Source organism: Phaseolus vulgaris, chromosome 8 (assembly GCF_051622355.1).
Source record: "Phaseolus vulgaris cultivar YP4 chromosome 8, ASM5162235v1, whole genome shotgun sequence".
Classification (NCBI taxonomy): Eukaryota; Viridiplantae; Streptophyta; class Magnoliopsida; order Fabales; family Fabaceae; genus Phaseolus; species Phaseolus vulgaris.
Window position 1 is genome coordinate 355,978 of NC_143505.1, and position 17,929 is coordinate 373,906.

The window sequence follows — 17,929 nt, forward strand, 5'->3', positions numbered from 1 at the left end:
TAAAGATTGTAAAATCCTAACTAATTAAATAAATGATAAAATCCTAATAAAATTTTAACTAATTAAATAAATGATAAAATCCTAACTAATTAAATCTTAACAACCAAACAAGAAAATACCCAAACTCAGGATAAGCACGTCGTTTTTTCTATAAAAGAATAAAGGGGTGCATATATAACAAAAGAGTGGTGTATTGGGTTTTTTGTTTCGTGAAATAAAACGTGGGCTTTGTTTTGTAGATATAGGAAGAGAGAGAAAGGGAGGAGCAGAAGAAGAACTGTGTGAGTTGAGGTTTGAATTGAGAAGCGCTTCATTCTGTGTTTGTTTGATGCATGAGTGTTAATTTATTGAACTCAATAACGTTGATTCTTATGAATTATGAAGCTTTTTTGAGTAGCGATTGATCGCTAAGATAAAAGGATGAATCAGAATCCGCAATCGAGCGAAGGAAGAGGCGATGATGACGCTGCTCTCTCTGATTTCCTCGCTTCCTTAATGGATTACACTCCCACTGTAACTTTCTTTCATCTCTGTTCTTCCAATTTCCCACTTTGCACAATTTAATCACTGCCCTTTTTGTTTAGATACCTGATGAATTGGTGGAGCATTACTTGGCCAAGAGCGGTTTTCAGTGCCCTGATGTTCGATTGTGGGTTCCTCCTCTTATCTCCATTCACTCTCAATTTTTCTTTATGCTCTATCCCACAGAATAAGGGTTCATGGAATTCGATTTAGGCAAAGTTTTTTTTTTTTTGTTAGGAAACACGTTATTGAAACATCTTGTATTTATTTTTAATCCATTCTTAGACCTTGCGTTTCTTCTTCGTATACTGTGAGCTTGACTGGAAACACTTATCATTTTTTTTCAGGACTAGATTGGTTGCTGTTGCCACTCAAAAGTTTGTTGCTGAAGTTGCAGGAGATGCACTTCAGTATGTTCGTTTTACTTGTGTTTTTGGTTGAATCTTTGCCTTCTAGCTTTTATTTTATTTATTTTTAACCTTGAATTACTGCATCACGACTACCTATTCATGTGTTAGTTTAATTTAGACATATTCTTCTGTTGAAGTTTATTTCTGGTTTCCTAAAAGTATTGAACTTTTTGCGAAAGTTAGTCCATGCGTGTGAGAGGAGTTGAGGAGTGTCTGAACACCTGTTTCTTTAATGAGTGTGTCTGAGGTATTATATAGGAAATGCATATACACATGCATGAATGGAATTCTTTGCACTTTGCACTTAATTTTTTTGTGATTTTATCTCTCCTTATGGTGTGTCCGTGTCAGTATGTAGAAACTACAATGAGAGGACAAATATGAATCAAAAAGCTTAATATTAAGGTTGTTGAGAAAATTTTACCCCCCCTAGACGTAGCTTGTACTAACTTTTGGTATGATTCATCTAGGAAGTACAGTACTTTCATTGTAAATAATCTACATTCTTTTTTAGACTCATCATTATAAGTAAAGTTGAATAGATGATATAAAAATATTACTTATTATCAACTTAGATCCTTTATCGTGTTGCTTATATTTTATTGCATTTGATTTCGTGTTACTCTCTACTCACATATTTATGCAGAGTCCTAGTGTCCTATATTTTAGACCAAAGTGCAATGTCTTCATAGGATATAACTGGCCAACTTTTTTTGAATACCTTTTTTGTCCGTGTTATTGATTTTCTTAGTTTTACCAATATAGAATCCCACAAATTTCTCCTTTTTTCATCCACGAGTGCATTGCTACTTCGTTTTTGGCTAATTTATAAGTGTATGGTTATTAGTCATTAAGCTGCCTTGTCTTTCTTTTATGTGTGTGTACTGGGTGATGAGTTGATTACATGTTAACTGTAGGCACTGCAAAGCAAGACAAGCAACGATTCCAAAAGACAAAAGGGACAAGCAGCAAAAGGTTTTGACAGCTAATAACTGTTTTTCTCTATACAATTCATTATGTGTATGTGTATGCTTACATTTCATCATTTATAACAGGATAAACGTTTAGTTTTGACAATGGAAGACCTATCAAAAGCATTGCGTGAGGTAAGAATAGTTTGTTATTTCTCCTCGTTGTAGGGTCATTGCAATCCATTATTGTATTATGGATGTTTACTCTCACTGTGTAATATCCACACCTGACTATAAATATGAATAATTCACTCTCTTCCACACAGGTCTGTGATAGCTCATCACTCATCTTTTAAACCTTTTCTTTGTTGGCTTATCTAGATCTTTCGTTGCTCTGTTGTATGTTTATAGAAGATGGTGATTTTGTCTAATATTCAATAGTGCGCAGAAGGTCTTAACCCAATTATGACAATTTAAACATCTTCTGAGAGAAGATAATTGGGATTAGAATAGTAGTGTCATCTCCACTGCTTTGAACACCGTCATTGCCTATTACATATTTCACTACTTTCATTTTCTTATCTTTAATTGGTTTGAATCCGTTCAATGGTTTTTAATTCCATGCTTCCTGCCCTGTCTGACCAGCTGGTCTAGTTTCATCATTTTTTTAATTTTTGTGGGGTTTCTTCAGTCAGTCTCAGACACATTGTGAGCCACAAGAGACACAAACTGTAACTAATCGTTCCATCCCATGACGGTGGTGTAGTCATGTTTTTAGCTTTTTCTTTGATCAATATTATGTGTTTTATTGAGATGTATGCTTAGAAGATAATATACCGTTCATTTTGGCTAATTTTGCTATGTTAATATTCTTTTACATTGAATCCACTCATTATCTTTTATGAACAGTATGGCGTGAATTTGAGGCATCAAGAATATTTTGCCGATAGCCCTTCTACTGGAATGGATCCTGCTACTCGAGAAGAATGAGTATTGTCTTGCTTATTTGTGTGTTCAGGCTTCTAAAGTTTCATGTGTAGTAATTATTTATCTATACACCAAAGCTGAATTGAGTATATTCTATTTATATATATGTTTGCTAGTTCTCTATCTCTAGTTTTATGTTCTGTATACTGAAGTCATAGCGCAATGTGTCCATCTTATGTAGTTGGATACACGTTATTTTGCTGGCTTGAATTTGTGTTTAATTCCATGTTTTTAACTAGTTTTCAAATATGTTTTGTTGGAATGACATAGCTAATGGAACAATTTTCATGATATGATGTTCAAGCTATAGCAACTTCTCCCCTTGATTCTGTATGACTTCTTAAAATCGTGTAAATGTGACACATTTTTTGTCATGTTAAAGTGAAGTCATATCAAAGTTACATGATTCTAGTGTTAAGAACAAAGTTATGTTAACCTATCATGATCTTGCTTAGTCAATTTTTTTGTTAAGTAAAGTTGTTTTTAAGTTGTATGATTTTAGTGTAATATGTTTGAACTGAAGTTATGTCACCTTAACAATATTTTTGTATAATCAATTTTGAACTGAATTTGTAAGTAATTTTTTACTTCATACGAGTATTAAACCATAAATATTAATATATATGATATTATTTTATGTAAATATTAATATTTCATTAATTATTTTAGTATTGTTTAAAATAATTAAAAATAATATTAATATATAATATTACTTTATGTAAATAATAATATTTAAATAATTATTTTAGTATTGTTTAAATTAATTAAAATTGTGTATTCATGGTCGGTCAGCAATGTAATATTTTGATTTTTTTATTTGATAAATAAAAAAATTAGATTTGTATATTTGGTTTCAAAAATATTAATATATAGTTTGTAAATAATAATATTATTATATATAAATGGTATCTAAATTTTGTATGAAAAACTTTTATAATTGTATGCAAAGATAATTTTAAAAAAACTATAATGGTAATAAAAATGTGTTTACAAAATTGTTATGAAGAATGATCATGGTAACATAAAAATTAAGTTCTTAGTTTTATGAAGGAATGTTTGTTGTTTGTAATAAAAAAAAATGAAGGCATAAATATATACAGGTAAAAAAATTATGAAATTAATAATGAAAGTTATTGCATTTTTGTATGAAGCTTGTTTGTAGAGTTGCTCTTATTGTGACTTTTCATCATACAATATGAACATTTTTTTTAAGCCTATTACGACTTAGATCATCCATTTTGTTATGGATATGTTGATTGTTCAGTCTTTCGGATTCATGTCGACGTATCATGGGATTAGGTATGAAATTTTGTCTGGTGTAGGTAGATCAATAATTTTCATTTCGAACTAGAATAAATTTAACCATTTAAGCCTTTAAAATATTGTAGAATGGGCCACAGATTTGTTAGCTGTTAATGACAAAAATAACAAAAAATATTTACGTGTCGGCAAACTCTCCAATATCACACCATCATCTAAATGTGTATGTTAAAAGATAACGTTGAAGTTTGTGAATGGTCATGTATTGGACGTCAAACATTGAATTTTTTCGGTCATAGTTTTTGCGAGTCCACTAAATATGTTTGAAACTTCAACATCAACCATCATTCCACATATAATATGACATCATACATGAACTACTATCGACCCACAATGTCCTCGTCATGACCTGATAATCAAGTCGATAACGATGATGATGAAAATATCAATGATGATCCACCTCCACCTTCATCTAAAAATCATTCTCGTCTAACAATCATCATTGACAAAAACCTCAAAGATAAATAAGATGATCACCCTTTGCAAATTCTCCATGTTATTATATTTTGTAATAATTTTTATTGTTTTGTCTAATTAATGAATCTCTTGTTAAGATTTATAAAACATTAGAGTTTACCCCTATTATTTCCAAATGCACAATGATATTTTTTCTTTTACAATGACCTGTTTTTTTTAGAAAATTTGTTATACCAAATGTGAAAATACAAAATCAACCAACATTTTTTTCTACTTAAATTTTATTTATCAAATAACCAAAACAAAAAATGACATCACCTTCAATACAAAAATTTAATTAATTTAAACTTTATTAAATAATTAAGTAAATATTATTGTTTGCATATAAATTCATATTTAAATCTTTTATATAATAATCTTTTTATATTTGTAATTTTGAACCAATATATTAATGTTTAAAATTTAAAACACGTATTAACCTAAAAAATTGTTATAAAATAAGTGGTGTAAGGATGATATTACTTAAGTTCAAACCAATTTCATAAAATTTGTGTTAAGGTGACACAACTTCACTTACAAGTATCTAGATTGAAGTTGTATTAAGGTTTCAATTCATACTTACTTCACTTACAAATATCTAGATTGAAGTTGTATTAAGGTTTCAATTCATACTTTCTTATACTAAATGATAGGACTTTACTTAACAAAAAAATGTCTAATCAAAATCGTGCTAGGTTCACACAACTTTGTCCTCAACACTAAAATCGTACCACCTTAGCAAGATTTCACTTTGTCATGACAAAATTCGTCTCACCTTAACACAACTTATTTACATCGAAGTCGTGTCATGGTGACACGACTTATCCATTCTTGTAATTTTTTCAAAACCAATCCCATTTTGGTAATGAACAATAATTTTGTTCTCCTTTCATACAAAATCCCTTTTTTCATGTTATGCAAATAATATATCTTTAAAATATAATGCACTGAAATTATTAGAGAACTAGTAAAATTAAATATTATTTTAGTGAGCATATAATTTAATCTATATTATTAGATAAATAACTATGACATAGATGTTTATACTAAATTTATACAAAGGGAGAACTAGCATGAAACACTCAATTAGAAGGTTCGTGTATAAGACTAGTTTCAATTAATGCTTGTTATTATCAAAACTAGTTTTAAAGAGATTAACGGAGGTGAGATCATCTAATTAACACTTCACTCATAACTCTTTTAGTAATAGCTAAATTTTTCTCTTCTACCATTATTGTTAATACTTATGTCGTCACCTAATATTTCACTTACTTATTCAATCTCAACCCAAAGAACTCTTTATATATATCACCACAAAAAGAGATTGTGCATGGAAGAGTAAAAGATAGGAGTCATAAATATTATTCACGAGGAGAAAATAAAAGAAAAACAAATATTACTAGAGCAATGAATTCAAGGATGATGACAATAACAACTCTACATGCCTTTCTACAAGCAATAATGCAAACAACCTTAATTAATGAACTTATTTTCGCATTCAAAACATCATAAAACAATGATGTTTTCAATTAAATAAAAAAAACTCCACAAATCCGCTATATGTTAGCAAGTTTGACTGATTTGCCAATTTTTTATCAAATCTATTAAAAATATTTAACTTCACACAAAATATAAACTTTGAGAAAGAAAATGATTTTATAAATTTGTATATTTTTGCATACTAAAACACTTGAAATTTGTCTGCTATGATCTTAATTATTAATTAAAAAATTATAAGAATATTTTAGACTTTTTTTTTTATCTATTATTAGTTTTGAACATATGTGAGAGGCCGATAAAAGTGGATAAAATACTATAATTTTCACATTATTTTTTTATATTGTAATGAATGAAGAGGAAGATTGAGGAGTTTGTGAAATAAAATAGTGATTGGAAGAAATTTAGTTAGTGTTTAAATAGAAATTTATGTAATATATTTTATTCTTTCAAACATATATGTATTATTTATAACTCTGTATCCATATTTAAAAAGGGACTATATTTGATGTTGTGATATTAATAACAAAAAAATAATTCTAATTAATTTATAATATAAAAATGATATATTTCTATATAATAAAAAGTCACATAAAAGTTAATATATTCTATTTAGAAAATATATAAAATGGAGAATGGAATTAGATTTATGAATGAAATGAAGAATGAGTTAATAATGAATTTATGTGAATGTGTGGTAAATAGCGTGAATCTTTTGAGGTATGAATCAATAAATTTAAAAGAGCGAAATAAATATTTATTTTTGGTATATATATATATATATATATTTTTTTTTTTTCTGCCTTAAATCTTTATTTTATTTTACGAGTGCTGGAATTTTGTACTCCTTTTTCCCCTTTTCCCTTTTCATCTTAATCTTGTATGCTATACTTTCCTCATCCACCACCGAACCCTAACCCTAATCCTCCATCCATTTCTTCTCCTCGCTCTGCTTTTGCTTTGCAACAATTCCATCTATGAATACGAAGTCGCAGTTTTCATGACCATATAATGATCTTAGCGTTGCGAATCGATTGCATGGGTTTGGAGAATGCCGGAGCTTCGTAGTGGACCGCGACGACGTCGTGCTCCGGTTGGTCGTAGAAGCTCGGAACCACCGTCTTCGGGGGGGAGATACGTCAAGACTCGCGCTGCAGTTGCCAGGGAAGCGGCGGCGGCGGAGAGGCCGAGGACTCGTTTGGCGGCGAAGCAATCAGAAGAGGAGAAGCCGGTCATTGTTATATCCGATCATACGAAGAAGGAAGTTGAAGGCGGCGCGATGGCGGATGAGAGTGGTGGGCTGAGTGCAAACAAGGGTGCTGCGCCAGAAGATGATGCTAACCCAGCTCCTTTCCCTGATAGGGTATTCTGTTACCTTTGAATTACTCAATTGTTTGATCATTGTTCAGTGATGTTGATATATTGATACTTATAATACTTGTTTTCACTCCGCAGGTTCAAGTAGGAGGGTCGCCTGTCTACAAAGTGGATAGGAAACTCGGCAAAGGAGGATTTGGACAGGTTTTTGTTGGCCGGCGAGTAACCGGTGGTAACGATCGTACCGCTGGTCCTGGTGCCACTGAGGTAAGAGCTTCCCCTGTTATCTCGCTGTTGTATACATGAAAGAATACTGTATGGTTTTAAGTTGATTGAATGTTTGTTATGTTTCGTGTTTCAGGTGGCTTTGAAATTTGAGCATAGGAACAGCAAAGGCTGTAACTATGGCCCCCCTTACGAGTGGCAAGTGTACAAGTAGGTGTTCTGTTTATTATTATGTCATAAGTATATGTTGTCAATTGCTTTCGATTATTTATAAGGTTTGCGTTGAATTAAATTGGCCTGGGATTTGACCTTTTAATGGTTTATGTGAAAAGCACCCTTGGTGGCAGTCATGGAATACCTAAAGTACACTATAAGGGGAGGCAAGGAGAATATTACGTAATGGTGTGTGCACTACACAACAGCCATTTCATATTTTCATCGCCAACTTAACTACTTAACCTTTTTTTGGGGGGGGCTATGTATGCAGGTTATGGACATGCTTGGTCCCAGCTTGTGGGATGTTTGGAATTCCTCAAGTCAGGCGTGAGTATAAGCTAACCTCATTTATTATATCTGCTGTGTTGTTTATTGTTCTCGTGCTTTAACAAAACTCGTATAATTCTTCTTGTGTGTTTATTATAAAGTTTTTACGTGGAAGGGAGGTGACTCCTTTTTTAGCTTCATTTTCTTCCACATGCATATGTAACTAAATATTAAATAAATGTACTAATGGAATGGACAAAAAGAAGTTGGAGTTGCAATAGTTGTTGATGGTATGTTGCATTAAATTCATTGTGGTTTCATCTTTTGGTTTTCTCTTCTCCAAAAAATTGTTTGTCTTGAGCTAAATTTGATTCCCTTTTTGCTTTTATATAAATGACTATTTAATTTAATACTTACTGAATTTAACTTTTAATCCACTATATTTATTAATGATATATATGATAATATGATGCATATTTTTTACCTTCTATTATGTATTTATGGCATCTGTATTACAGTACTTCTTACTGTGCCACTCTTTTTATGTCATGACCCATCCTTGAACTGCAATCAGCAGATTAACTTATCTTGGCCAATCTTTGAGTAAATAGTATACAGAGACACAAATGGAAAACAAACAAAGGGAGTTACCAGAAGTCCTATTGAGTCTCTCGCTATCACAGCAAATGACACTTATAAGAATTATTAGTATTCAACCCATAGGTTGCAAAACCAGTTATTATTGGAATTATGGGTAGTCATATCATAAAGCCCACTTTGAAAAGTTGAAATCCACATTTAGCACACATTATTCTGTTTAAAAACCACGAGAAAAACAATTAAGGCCAAAACAGGGTAAAAATTATTATTATACTTGTTTTCTCAAGCTAGAAATCATAATCTTAAAGAGAACCTACTATTTTGGAATTTATTACTTCTCCCAGAAATACCAATAAAATGTCACTAGGTGGTTTAGCTATTCACTGATATGGGGAACCAAATCAATCCCTTCCAATGGTGTTAGGAGGAGCAACCACAATATTTTCCAATAAATCTAAACACCTAGAATAAGAAACGAAGAGGTAAACAAAAATCCTCAATTTGTAAGGTGTAGTGTTTTAAGGAAACCACAAAAATCTAAATATCAAAGTTTTCAACAATCCCCACATAACCCATTCTAATCTATTTCGTAAAATAATTTCTCTATATGAGTTATGAGTTTAGCCCAAATAGCTCCACATAAGGATTTTTGAGGGATGTTAAGGTAATGTTACTTTTTAATCAAATCACCTTCCCCATACTTCTATGCCTCCTCATAGGTGTGAGGAGTTTAAAAGTTCAGAAACAATGGAGGGAGAAGAGTGTGGAAGAATAGTATGAGAATGGGGAGAGGGGGTCGAGGAGAAAGGAATAAAGAAGGGGGAAGTTCTGTTTTTGTTGCTGGGGTTTTTTTGGGTTTGATAAAATAAAAAGGGGGGCATTATTTTTTTTATAATTATCATTGAAGCAGTTCGTTTCATTGTACCCCTCTTTTTCCTTCCTTTCTAGAGTCACTTAGTCTTGCTTATTCCTTAAAGTTCTGTTCACAGCTGTCTTTTGAATGTGTAGGATGTCTGCAGAAATGGTTTCCTGCATTGCAGTGGAGTCCCTGTCAATCTTGGAGAAGATGCACTCTAGAGGGTATGTTGGTAAATCAATTTTTTTTATATTATTCCTTTTCTTATTGATTTGTTTGCCATAATATGAGTGTTTTGATTTGTTATATTTATTATTGGTTTTTAAACATGATATTCTGGTTCCTGTTGTTCAATATAGCTATGTGCATGGTGATGTAAAACCGGAGAACTTTTTACTAGGTCAGCCGTCTACTCCACAAGAAAAAAAACTGTATCTTGTAGACCTGGGATTAGGTTAGTAGGTTCAATTCAAGGGTACACTTCATCCTTATTTACACTTTCCTTTTTGACCTTATTATTAGCACATGTTTTGCAGCTACGAAGTGGAGAGACACCTCCAGTGGGCTGCATGTTGAATATGATCAACGTCCTGATATGTTTAGGTTATCTATTTCCTTTCAATTTTTTTTTCTCTTGAATTCTATTGGTTGATATTATTTTTTTCTCATTTTCTATTATAGCGGTTTTTGTTACATGTTCATGGTTATTGAACTGCTTCAGATTTACATTTGTAATTTTTGTAGAGGGACTGTACGATATGCTAGTGTTCATGCTCATTTGGGAAGAACTGCTAGTAGAAGGGACGATCTTGAATCTCTTGCGTATACACTCATTTTCCTTCATAAAGGCAGGTTACCTTGGCAAGGTTATCAGGTATATTGTGAAATAAGTTTTGTTTTAGCAATTTATTTTGTTCCAAACATCTACCATTTACAATAGCAAGGAAATATTTATTACGTTTCTCCAATTCTCTGCTCTCCCTAAACTAGTCCTCAATAACTGTTTTTTGTTTTGAGAGACACGGTATTCATAAAATATGATCCCAACAAAAGGATAATCTAGTGTGTGCTTTTTTGAAAGAGTGTATTTGAGTTTATTTTATTATACAAACACTTGTGTGTACGGAGTTCTAGAATCTATGATTAATGATTCAGTGTGATATGGCCACCTATTGGTTTGTATCATATGATGAATCTCAAACTTATTTAAACTCTTACAATGCATGAATGAATCCGTGCACAGCTCATGCAATTCAATGTTTTCAGTAATTTTCTATTTTTAGTGTTCTTTTAGCCACTTCTCTTCCTTCCTAACATAACCTTAGATTCTTCAATAAAAGGAATTGAAGAAACATTTCTGAACTTAATGTATTTGATTATTCCACTATTTTATATGTCACCCTCTCATTCAATGCTTACACTCTACTTGATTATTTCATTGCTTGGTATCTATTCATCTAAAATAAATGCTTCATAAACTCAAATATAACCAATACTTTTGTTTTATTAGACTTTTGGCGAAATTGTTTTATCTATTTTTTTAAAATATTACATTGAACACTACCTATGTAATTATCTGTATGGTATATTTTAAGTTATTTTTCATTTTCTCTGAATATTAAATTCAGTACTAATTACGTTTCATGATTCAAAATTCAGGTTGACAATTCATGATTTGAATATCAATTTGATAACCTTGTATGGAAGAGCTTATCAAAGTGACTTAACATGTGTTCAGATGTTATTTTCATCATATTATTTCCATAAGTTTTCCAGCTTATGAAAACAGCTTATAACTTGTATAAAAGTAATTTAACCATATTTCCTCCTCATTTATAAAAGCTAAAAAAATAACTGTTACATGTTACTACCTCCGTTCTCATTTATAAGCAAAAAAATACACTTTCTTGTTGTCAAATGTAAGCAAATTTGAACTATTTTTACTTCATTTCATTTAGTGATTCTTTTCCTAAATACCTTAACTTTGATTAATGTCTGACTTTTGCTTACATCATAGTATTTTTTTTGTGTGTGTTTTACGAGTACATTTTTGGAAAATTATTAAGAGATTAGTAAAATATAATGCACTTAACTGCACTTCTTAATCTGTGAGGTTGTACTCAATAAGAGTTTAGGTAAGGTGTTCAACTAAAAACATAATAATTCATATTGCCGTATTTTTATATATAGAATTTAGGATTTTTCATTATGCTTTTGTAACACTTATTTTAGAAAGGAGAGTGGTGATTGAGTTTTTCTTCATATACTGTTTTAATCTGATTTTTCCTTATTTTTAGGGTGATAACAAATCCTTCCTTGTTTGCAAAAAGAAGATGGGAACATCTCCTGAGATGCTATGCTGTTTCTGCCCAGCTCCTTTTAGGCAGTTCCTTGAGGTTGTAGTGAACATGAAATTTGATGAAGAACCTAACTATTCTAAGTTAATTTCTTTGTTTGATGGTATGCTTGGACCAAATCCTGCATTGAGGCCAATTAACACTGAAGGTGCTCAAAAGGTATAATCATTACTGTGTGATTTTGGAGTATCTGTTTTCCTGAATGATCATTCTTCTATTATTTTTTGTACACGTGTGTGTGTGTCAGTGGAAACTGTATCAAAACAAGTTGAGAGTTTTTCCTGTTTACAAACAGAATTTTCTCTTACTCACTGAGCTAAATGTTCTACTTAGGTTAATTATGTATGTTAAATGTGCAATTGTAATCGAGTGTGCCACAAGCAAATTTTATTAGAAAACCTTATAAGGCTTAATGGGCTGGGCTGAAGTTTCAGTAATTTTACCCACTGACAGCCATTGCACTATGCAAGTCTTGTTAGTAAACAGCCCCTTGGCCTAGTGTGCGTGAGCTGAAGTACCAGTATCTCTTGTTGAAATTATAGGGTTTTAGGTATGAGGGAACAAAATGAGATAAAAGAGATAACCTAAGGTACTCTAAACTACTGTAATATTTCCATAGGATAATGGAAATTCTACACACATTGTATCATTCACCCTGTGTGTGTGGTAGGACTGGGCATATATACAGAACTGTAGTACAGCTAATAGTAGGACATATGACAACCCTGTTTGTGGTGCAGCCTGTCCTACTAACATACAGTAGAGGTCTCTTATCTTTTGGCACTATTTTTATAATCATGAGTTTTGTATGTGTTCATGGTGCGATCCTTTTGTTCCCTCAAACAAAATGTACCAGGTTGGGCAGAAGAGGGGTAGATTGAATATTGAGGAAGAAGATGATTCACAGCCAAAAAAGAAGGTCCGTTTGGGGGTTCCTGCTACACAATGGATTTCGGTTTACAATGCAAGACAGCCAATGAAGCAAAGGTATAGCTGCAGCCACTTTTTGTTGGGGCTTCCTTTAATTGAGTAATTGGATATCTGAGACTTTTTTTTCTTATGCACTTTGCTGATATTAGTATTGTAACAAGAAGGTTTTTGAAGTCAAACAAAATATTTGCTTTTGTTTACATTGTCTCAACCTTTAATTAGATTTCTCTTGTTTAATATCGTAGTGTAGCATATATTTATGTCTAAATGGTACTGGCCCGATTCTTTTTAAGTGTATTTTGGAACCATTTTGTACTGGAGATTTTTTTTGTTATACGTAAGTTGAATCCTAGTAGTTGAACTAAATATGTTATTTCATATTTTGAAGGAACAAGTCACTATATTATTTAATTTATTATTTTTTAATTTTTATATAATATAATACACTTTATTTATTTTTATATTGTATATTATACTTATTTATTTTTATATTATATATTATACTTTATTTAGTTTATAATTGTTTGGTTATAATATTATATATGTTATGCTTTAAATATTTTATAGTTAATACTATTAATTTTTTACTCTTTTTATTATTATATTATATAATTAGTAGCAATTGTTGGTTAACAAGTAAAGAATTCATCCATACCTTTTTTGTTAAACAGACCCAATGTTATATTGGACTTGAATAAGATACTAAGTAATCATGACCTGACCATAATTAAGTCAAGGCTCAAGAAATATTAAAAGAAAATCACATGGACCTTAGTTGTGACCTGACCCACCAGTTCCCTTCTTGCCAATGACTCGTGTGCAGCTTAACCTAATGCAACGACACTGTTGATACATTTAAGGTCAAGTGAAATAATTGTAGTAGCCATGAAATCTCCTTTCTGGAATGTAATCCCGGATCATATTTACTCTTCATTACACATGATGCAATGGGTTCTTCAAGATTGAGTTTTTTCTCTACTCATAAGCATCTGCGACTGTGGACCACAAAATCAGTGTCCAAATGAAGATCCAACCAAACTCGAATAATATGATGTAGAAATATAAACTTGTCGAGTTGACTTGTGATTTTGATAACCATGGTGTTTACCTCTCGAGCATTTGTTATGACTGTCTTTTTGACTTTTGAATTGGTGGTAATTAGGTATCATTACAATGTAGCGGATGCAAGATTAGCACAACATGTGGAGAGAGGGATTGCGGATGGCCTCCTTATTAGTTGTGTGGCTTCTTGTTCCAATCTCTGGGCTCTTATTATGGATGCTGGAACTGGTTTTTCCAGTCAAGTTTATAAGTTGTCACCGTTTTTCTTACATAAGGTGAAATTATTTGATATAATATAAATCAGTACATGCCTATAATTTGTTATTTGTTTTCATATGATGAATCTTGCCAATGCGACTCTCTTTTCAGGAATGGATCATGGAGCAGTGGGAAAAAAACTTTTACATTACTTCTATTGCAGGAGCTAATAATGGGAGCTCTCTTGTTGTGATGTCAAAAGGTCTGTTTTTTAAATTTTTATAAATGATTGATAACAGACTATTTATTACCCCCTTAAAAAGATGGCGTATCTTATTCAATACTATGATGTATTTTGGATTAATTTCAACTTAACCGTAGTTTTCCCACCTGTTCTGAATTTTTGTACTAGTTTGGTGAAGAGACTATATTGTTTCTACGCATGCATTTGGGTTTGTCTGTTTTAATACTGTGAGAAAGGAGTGAACACTGTGTTGTCTCGTTTTGGGTCTGGGTTGGATTGGGGTTTCTGGAAAGAGGTGGAGGGATGGTTGGGGTTTGCATAAGAAAGGATGGGACGGAGGATGTTTAGCCAATGGAAGAGGAGTGCTATTGGTGAGAAGTGAGAGCTGATAGGTTACTGTGGACATGGTTTCCTTTGCTTCTGCTAGTAGCTGATATGATGTGAATAAGTTGAGGGAGAAAGAAAGGGAACTGCTGTGTCTGAACATAAGTGAATCAGCATTACTATAATATTTATACCGTATGTACAGCTAAATTATCAATTTACAAATTGTAGTAGAGCTGTAGTAAACTAATTGAATTACTGCTAGTAGTAATGCTTTTCCTTTATTTGCGAATTTGAGTGAGAGAGAGAGAATGTAGCCTTACATTGTGAAGGGGGATAAACAACATTTCTAAGTATTGACTGTCTTTACATTCTAGGTGAGCTTTGCTTAGTGTGTTCTGTGGACAAAGATTTTGAATTTCTGCAGATCTCTACTTACAAGCACTCTGCTGTTGCTAAATCTAATTTTTGGTGATGTGTGGTATAACTTACGCAGGCACACACTATACACAACAATCATACAAAGTAAGTGATTCATTCCCATTCAAATGGATAAACAAAAAGTGGAGAGAAGGTTTTCATGTGACCTCAATGGCCACTGCTGGAAGTCGCTGGGGTGTTGTTATGTCTCGAAATTCTGGATACACTGATCAGGTTTGTTGTTTATATTGTACTTCTGTATGATGTTACGAAGTTTTTCTCTGATAGTTGTTTTTCTACCTTCTGAATGTTTGTATATTATTGAATAAACCTGTGTACATTAAGATTCTTTTTTCTTGGTAGTAGTAATAATTGTCCAAAATTAACAGAATTTTAACAAAAATTTATCCATTTTCAAGAGCTGCTGGGAAATTCAAAGGGCTAGTGTTCTCATTGAACTATTTTGGTTTTTGTCAAAAAAATTCTGGCTAGCTAACATTTTCCTTTTTCATTAGTTCTAATGTTTAGCTTTGTTGACAAACTGCAACCATAAGAATCGCCTTGACAATTTAAACATCTCAAGATTGCTTGATACTGATGTCTAAAATTCAATTGGTTCATTTTATCTGGTTAAGTTAGAGGGTAAAGAAATATATAATATGATAACTCATCTCATGTTGGGTCCGAAATGCATTCATGCTTTCTTTCTATTAGAGTTTGGCTCGAATTTTTCTTCTGAAATTGGATATTTATGTTGCATATTGCTCATATATATTCATTGTTTTTCTCTAATGGTTTTGTATAAAAACTCAGCTTCTTTTTTTGGTTAAAATAGTCTGTAATGCAATTATTGAATGTCACTGGATCTAATACTTGTTCTGTAACCATCCATCTTCTCCATGTAGGTTATTGAACTTGATTTTCTCTATCCTAGTGAGGGAATCCACAGAAGATGGGATAATGGTTATAGGATTACAGCAACTGCTGCTACATGGGATCAATCTGCTCTGATACTGAGCATTCCTAGGCGCAGGCCAGGTGATGAAACCCAGGAAACTCTGCGCACATCCCAATTTCCAAGCACACATGTTAAGGTAATGGTTGTTGAATGAAGTAGTTGATTTTGTTTGTAAAGTTGTTAACGAGACTGATGTTTTAACTTGAGTTCTGTTTGTGTACAGGAAAAATGGTCAAAAAACCTTTACCTTGCTTGTTTGTGCTATGGACGCACAGTATGCTGATTTGCTCTGTAGGCGAAAGCATTTTCGAGTATTTTATCCTGCACCGCACAAATCTTTTGCGCCACCTCCTATTGGTTCCGGGAGCGATTTTTTGTAATGTATTTTTTACATTCCAAAAGGTCCATTCTTTCCGAAATAAATGGGAAGTGGCAAAAGAGATTTAGGAAGTTGGATCTAGTATTTTGTTGTCTGTAAAATTATACATTTTCTAATGGCCCAATCATGTAATAACTTGGCAGATAATTGTTGTATCTATTACAAGTTCCTTGGGGTAGGGAATGTGGCAGTTAATGTATACAGCTTAGCTTTATATGTTACTCCAATATATGTATATGGCTTTATCAAATTTTTTGTCAAGATTGTTTCCCTCCACTCTTAATAAAACTTTGTATGGCTATTCCCTGTGAATAAAAAGGGTCCTATAGTTATAATTTCCCTCACGCATGCCATACATATGATTTTCTGTGTATCTTTACAACAAATGTTTTTTTTTTTCTGGTGTTGAATCCATGAAGCAAACAAACCTGTTCTTCCTTTCATTTTTTGGATTTCCATGACCATGTTTGTGAAAATAACCATGGCAAAGTCCTCCTTTCATTATTTTCTATCTTTCTGTAGTTATAAAATATACTGCATTTTCTTTACTAGTTACTACTTACTGTTCAATATCCTTTCATGCATCACAGTGATACTAGGGACCTTTCTGCATAAGACTTGTTATTCTATTCTAATTTTTTTAGTTAAAACATTTTAATATAATATATTCAGGATTTTGTGGTAAATATATTTAGATAGAGAATTTAAAATAAAATAAATTTAAAATTTTAGAAAGTATTTAATTACACAAAGTTATAGAATTTCAAATTTTAAGCAACTTAAAATTCTCATCAATACTATCCTATAACTTGCGTGTAACTCTTCCAATGAATATATAACTTCAAGTATATGTAGAATTGTTTTATAATGATAGTGCTCAATTTTGATTTATTATTGCTAGTGATTTTTATATTACATTTTAACTAAGCTTGTTGGTACAACAATAAAACAAATTAATATCCTTTTATATTTTTATGTACACACAAAAAGGAGACTCGCACGAACTGAAAAAATATATATATATATATATATATATATATATATATATATATATACTGAAATATAAGGAGTATTACTTTAATATAAGAATATAAAAAGTAGATAAAGTTAAATTATTGTTTTAAAAAAATAATGAAATCAGTTTATAACTTACTAAAACAAATAAGTATTATACATAGTAAATTGAATTTTATTGTTTTTCTGAGTAGACGTATGACAATTCATCTAAGCTGATTATTTAGAAAATGATAAAACTTAAATCCTTGTCCAATTCTACCTTAACCACGTATATCAAATTCAATCAAATAAAAATGTTATCTTATTATATTTTTAGTTTTAAAATAAAAAAAACTAAAATAAGAGAAATATATAATATAGCACTAGTGCAATTTTTTTATTTATTTCAACACTATATTTAATACATTTTTACGATCAAATTTTTAACATTAAATTTCTCTAAGAGGACGGTTATTT

The 17,929-nt window shown here is 31.5% G+C and overlaps 2 protein-coding genes across 3 annotated transcripts; both read left to right on the forward strand.

Annotated features, from left to right (window-relative positions):
* Positions 1–179: 179 nt before the first annotated feature.
* LOC137823849 (transcription initiation factor TFIID subunit 10) lies at positions 180–3,121 on the forward strand. Of its 2 annotated transcripts, none has more exons than XM_068629139.2 (7): positions 180–291; positions 385–513; positions 585–649; positions 870–932; positions 1,850–1,907; positions 1,988–2,038; positions 2,753–3,121. In XM_068629139.2, the coding sequence occupies exons 2-7, from the start codon at positions 421–423 to the stop codon at positions 2,831–2,833; spliced, it is 411 nt and encodes a 136-aa protein (XP_068485240.1). In that variant the 5' UTR covers positions 180–291; positions 385–420; the 3' UTR covers positions 2,834–3,121. The 2 variants fall into 2 exon arrangements, with proteins under 2 accessions (XP_068485240.1, XP_068485242.1); XM_068629141.2 differs by having other exon boundaries at positions 185–281.
* A 3,783-nt stretch (positions 3,122–6,904) lies between these two features.
* Positions 6,905–16,774, forward strand: LOC137823850 (casein kinase 1-like protein HD16). The gene is made up of 16 exons (XM_068629142.2): positions 6,905–7,466; positions 7,559–7,687; positions 7,782–7,855; positions 7,978–8,047; positions 8,133–8,188; positions 9,737–9,808; positions 9,944–10,038; positions 10,121–10,187; positions 10,329–10,458; positions 11,882–12,100; positions 12,798–12,928; positions 14,034–14,208; positions 14,303–14,393; positions 15,196–15,353; positions 16,025–16,213; positions 16,301–16,774. The coding sequence occupies exons 1-16, from the start codon at positions 7,155–7,157 to the stop codon at positions 16,358–16,360; spliced, it is 2,028 nt and encodes a 675-aa protein (XP_068485243.1). The 5' UTR covers positions 6,905–7,154; the 3' UTR covers positions 16,361–16,774.
* The last annotated feature ends 1,155 nt before the right edge of the window (positions 16,775–17,929 follow it).

What these genes read in the sequence shown, in the direction of transcription:
- LOC137823849 (XM_068629139.2), top strand. Translation starts at nt 421, where the DNA reads ATGAATCAGAATCCGCAATCGAGCGAAGGAAGAGGCGATGATGACGCT. An exon ending in TAATGGATTACACTCCCACT is followed by an intron (nt 514 to 584) that starts GTAACTTTCTTT and finishes CTTTTTGTTTAG; the next exon opens with ATACCTGATGAATTGGTGGA. An exon ending in GTTGCAGGAGATGCACTTCA is followed by an intron (nt 933 to 1,849) that starts GTATGTTCGTTT and finishes TGTTAACTGTAG; the next exon opens with GCACTGCAAAGCAAGACAAG.
- LOC137823850 (XM_068629142.2), top strand. Translation starts at nt 7,155, where the DNA reads ATGCCGGAGCTTCGTAGTGGACCGCGACGACGTCGTGCTCCGGTTGGT. An exon ending in TCTTGTAGACCTGGGATTAG is followed by an intron (nt 10,039 to 10,120) that starts GTTAGTAGGTTC and finishes CATGTTTTGCAG; the next exon opens with CTACGAAGTGGAGAGACACC. An exon ending in AGACAGCCAATGAAGCAAAG is followed by an intron (nt 12,929 to 14,033) that starts GTATAGCTGCAG and finishes GGTGGTAATTAG; the next exon opens with GTATCATTACAATGTAGCGG.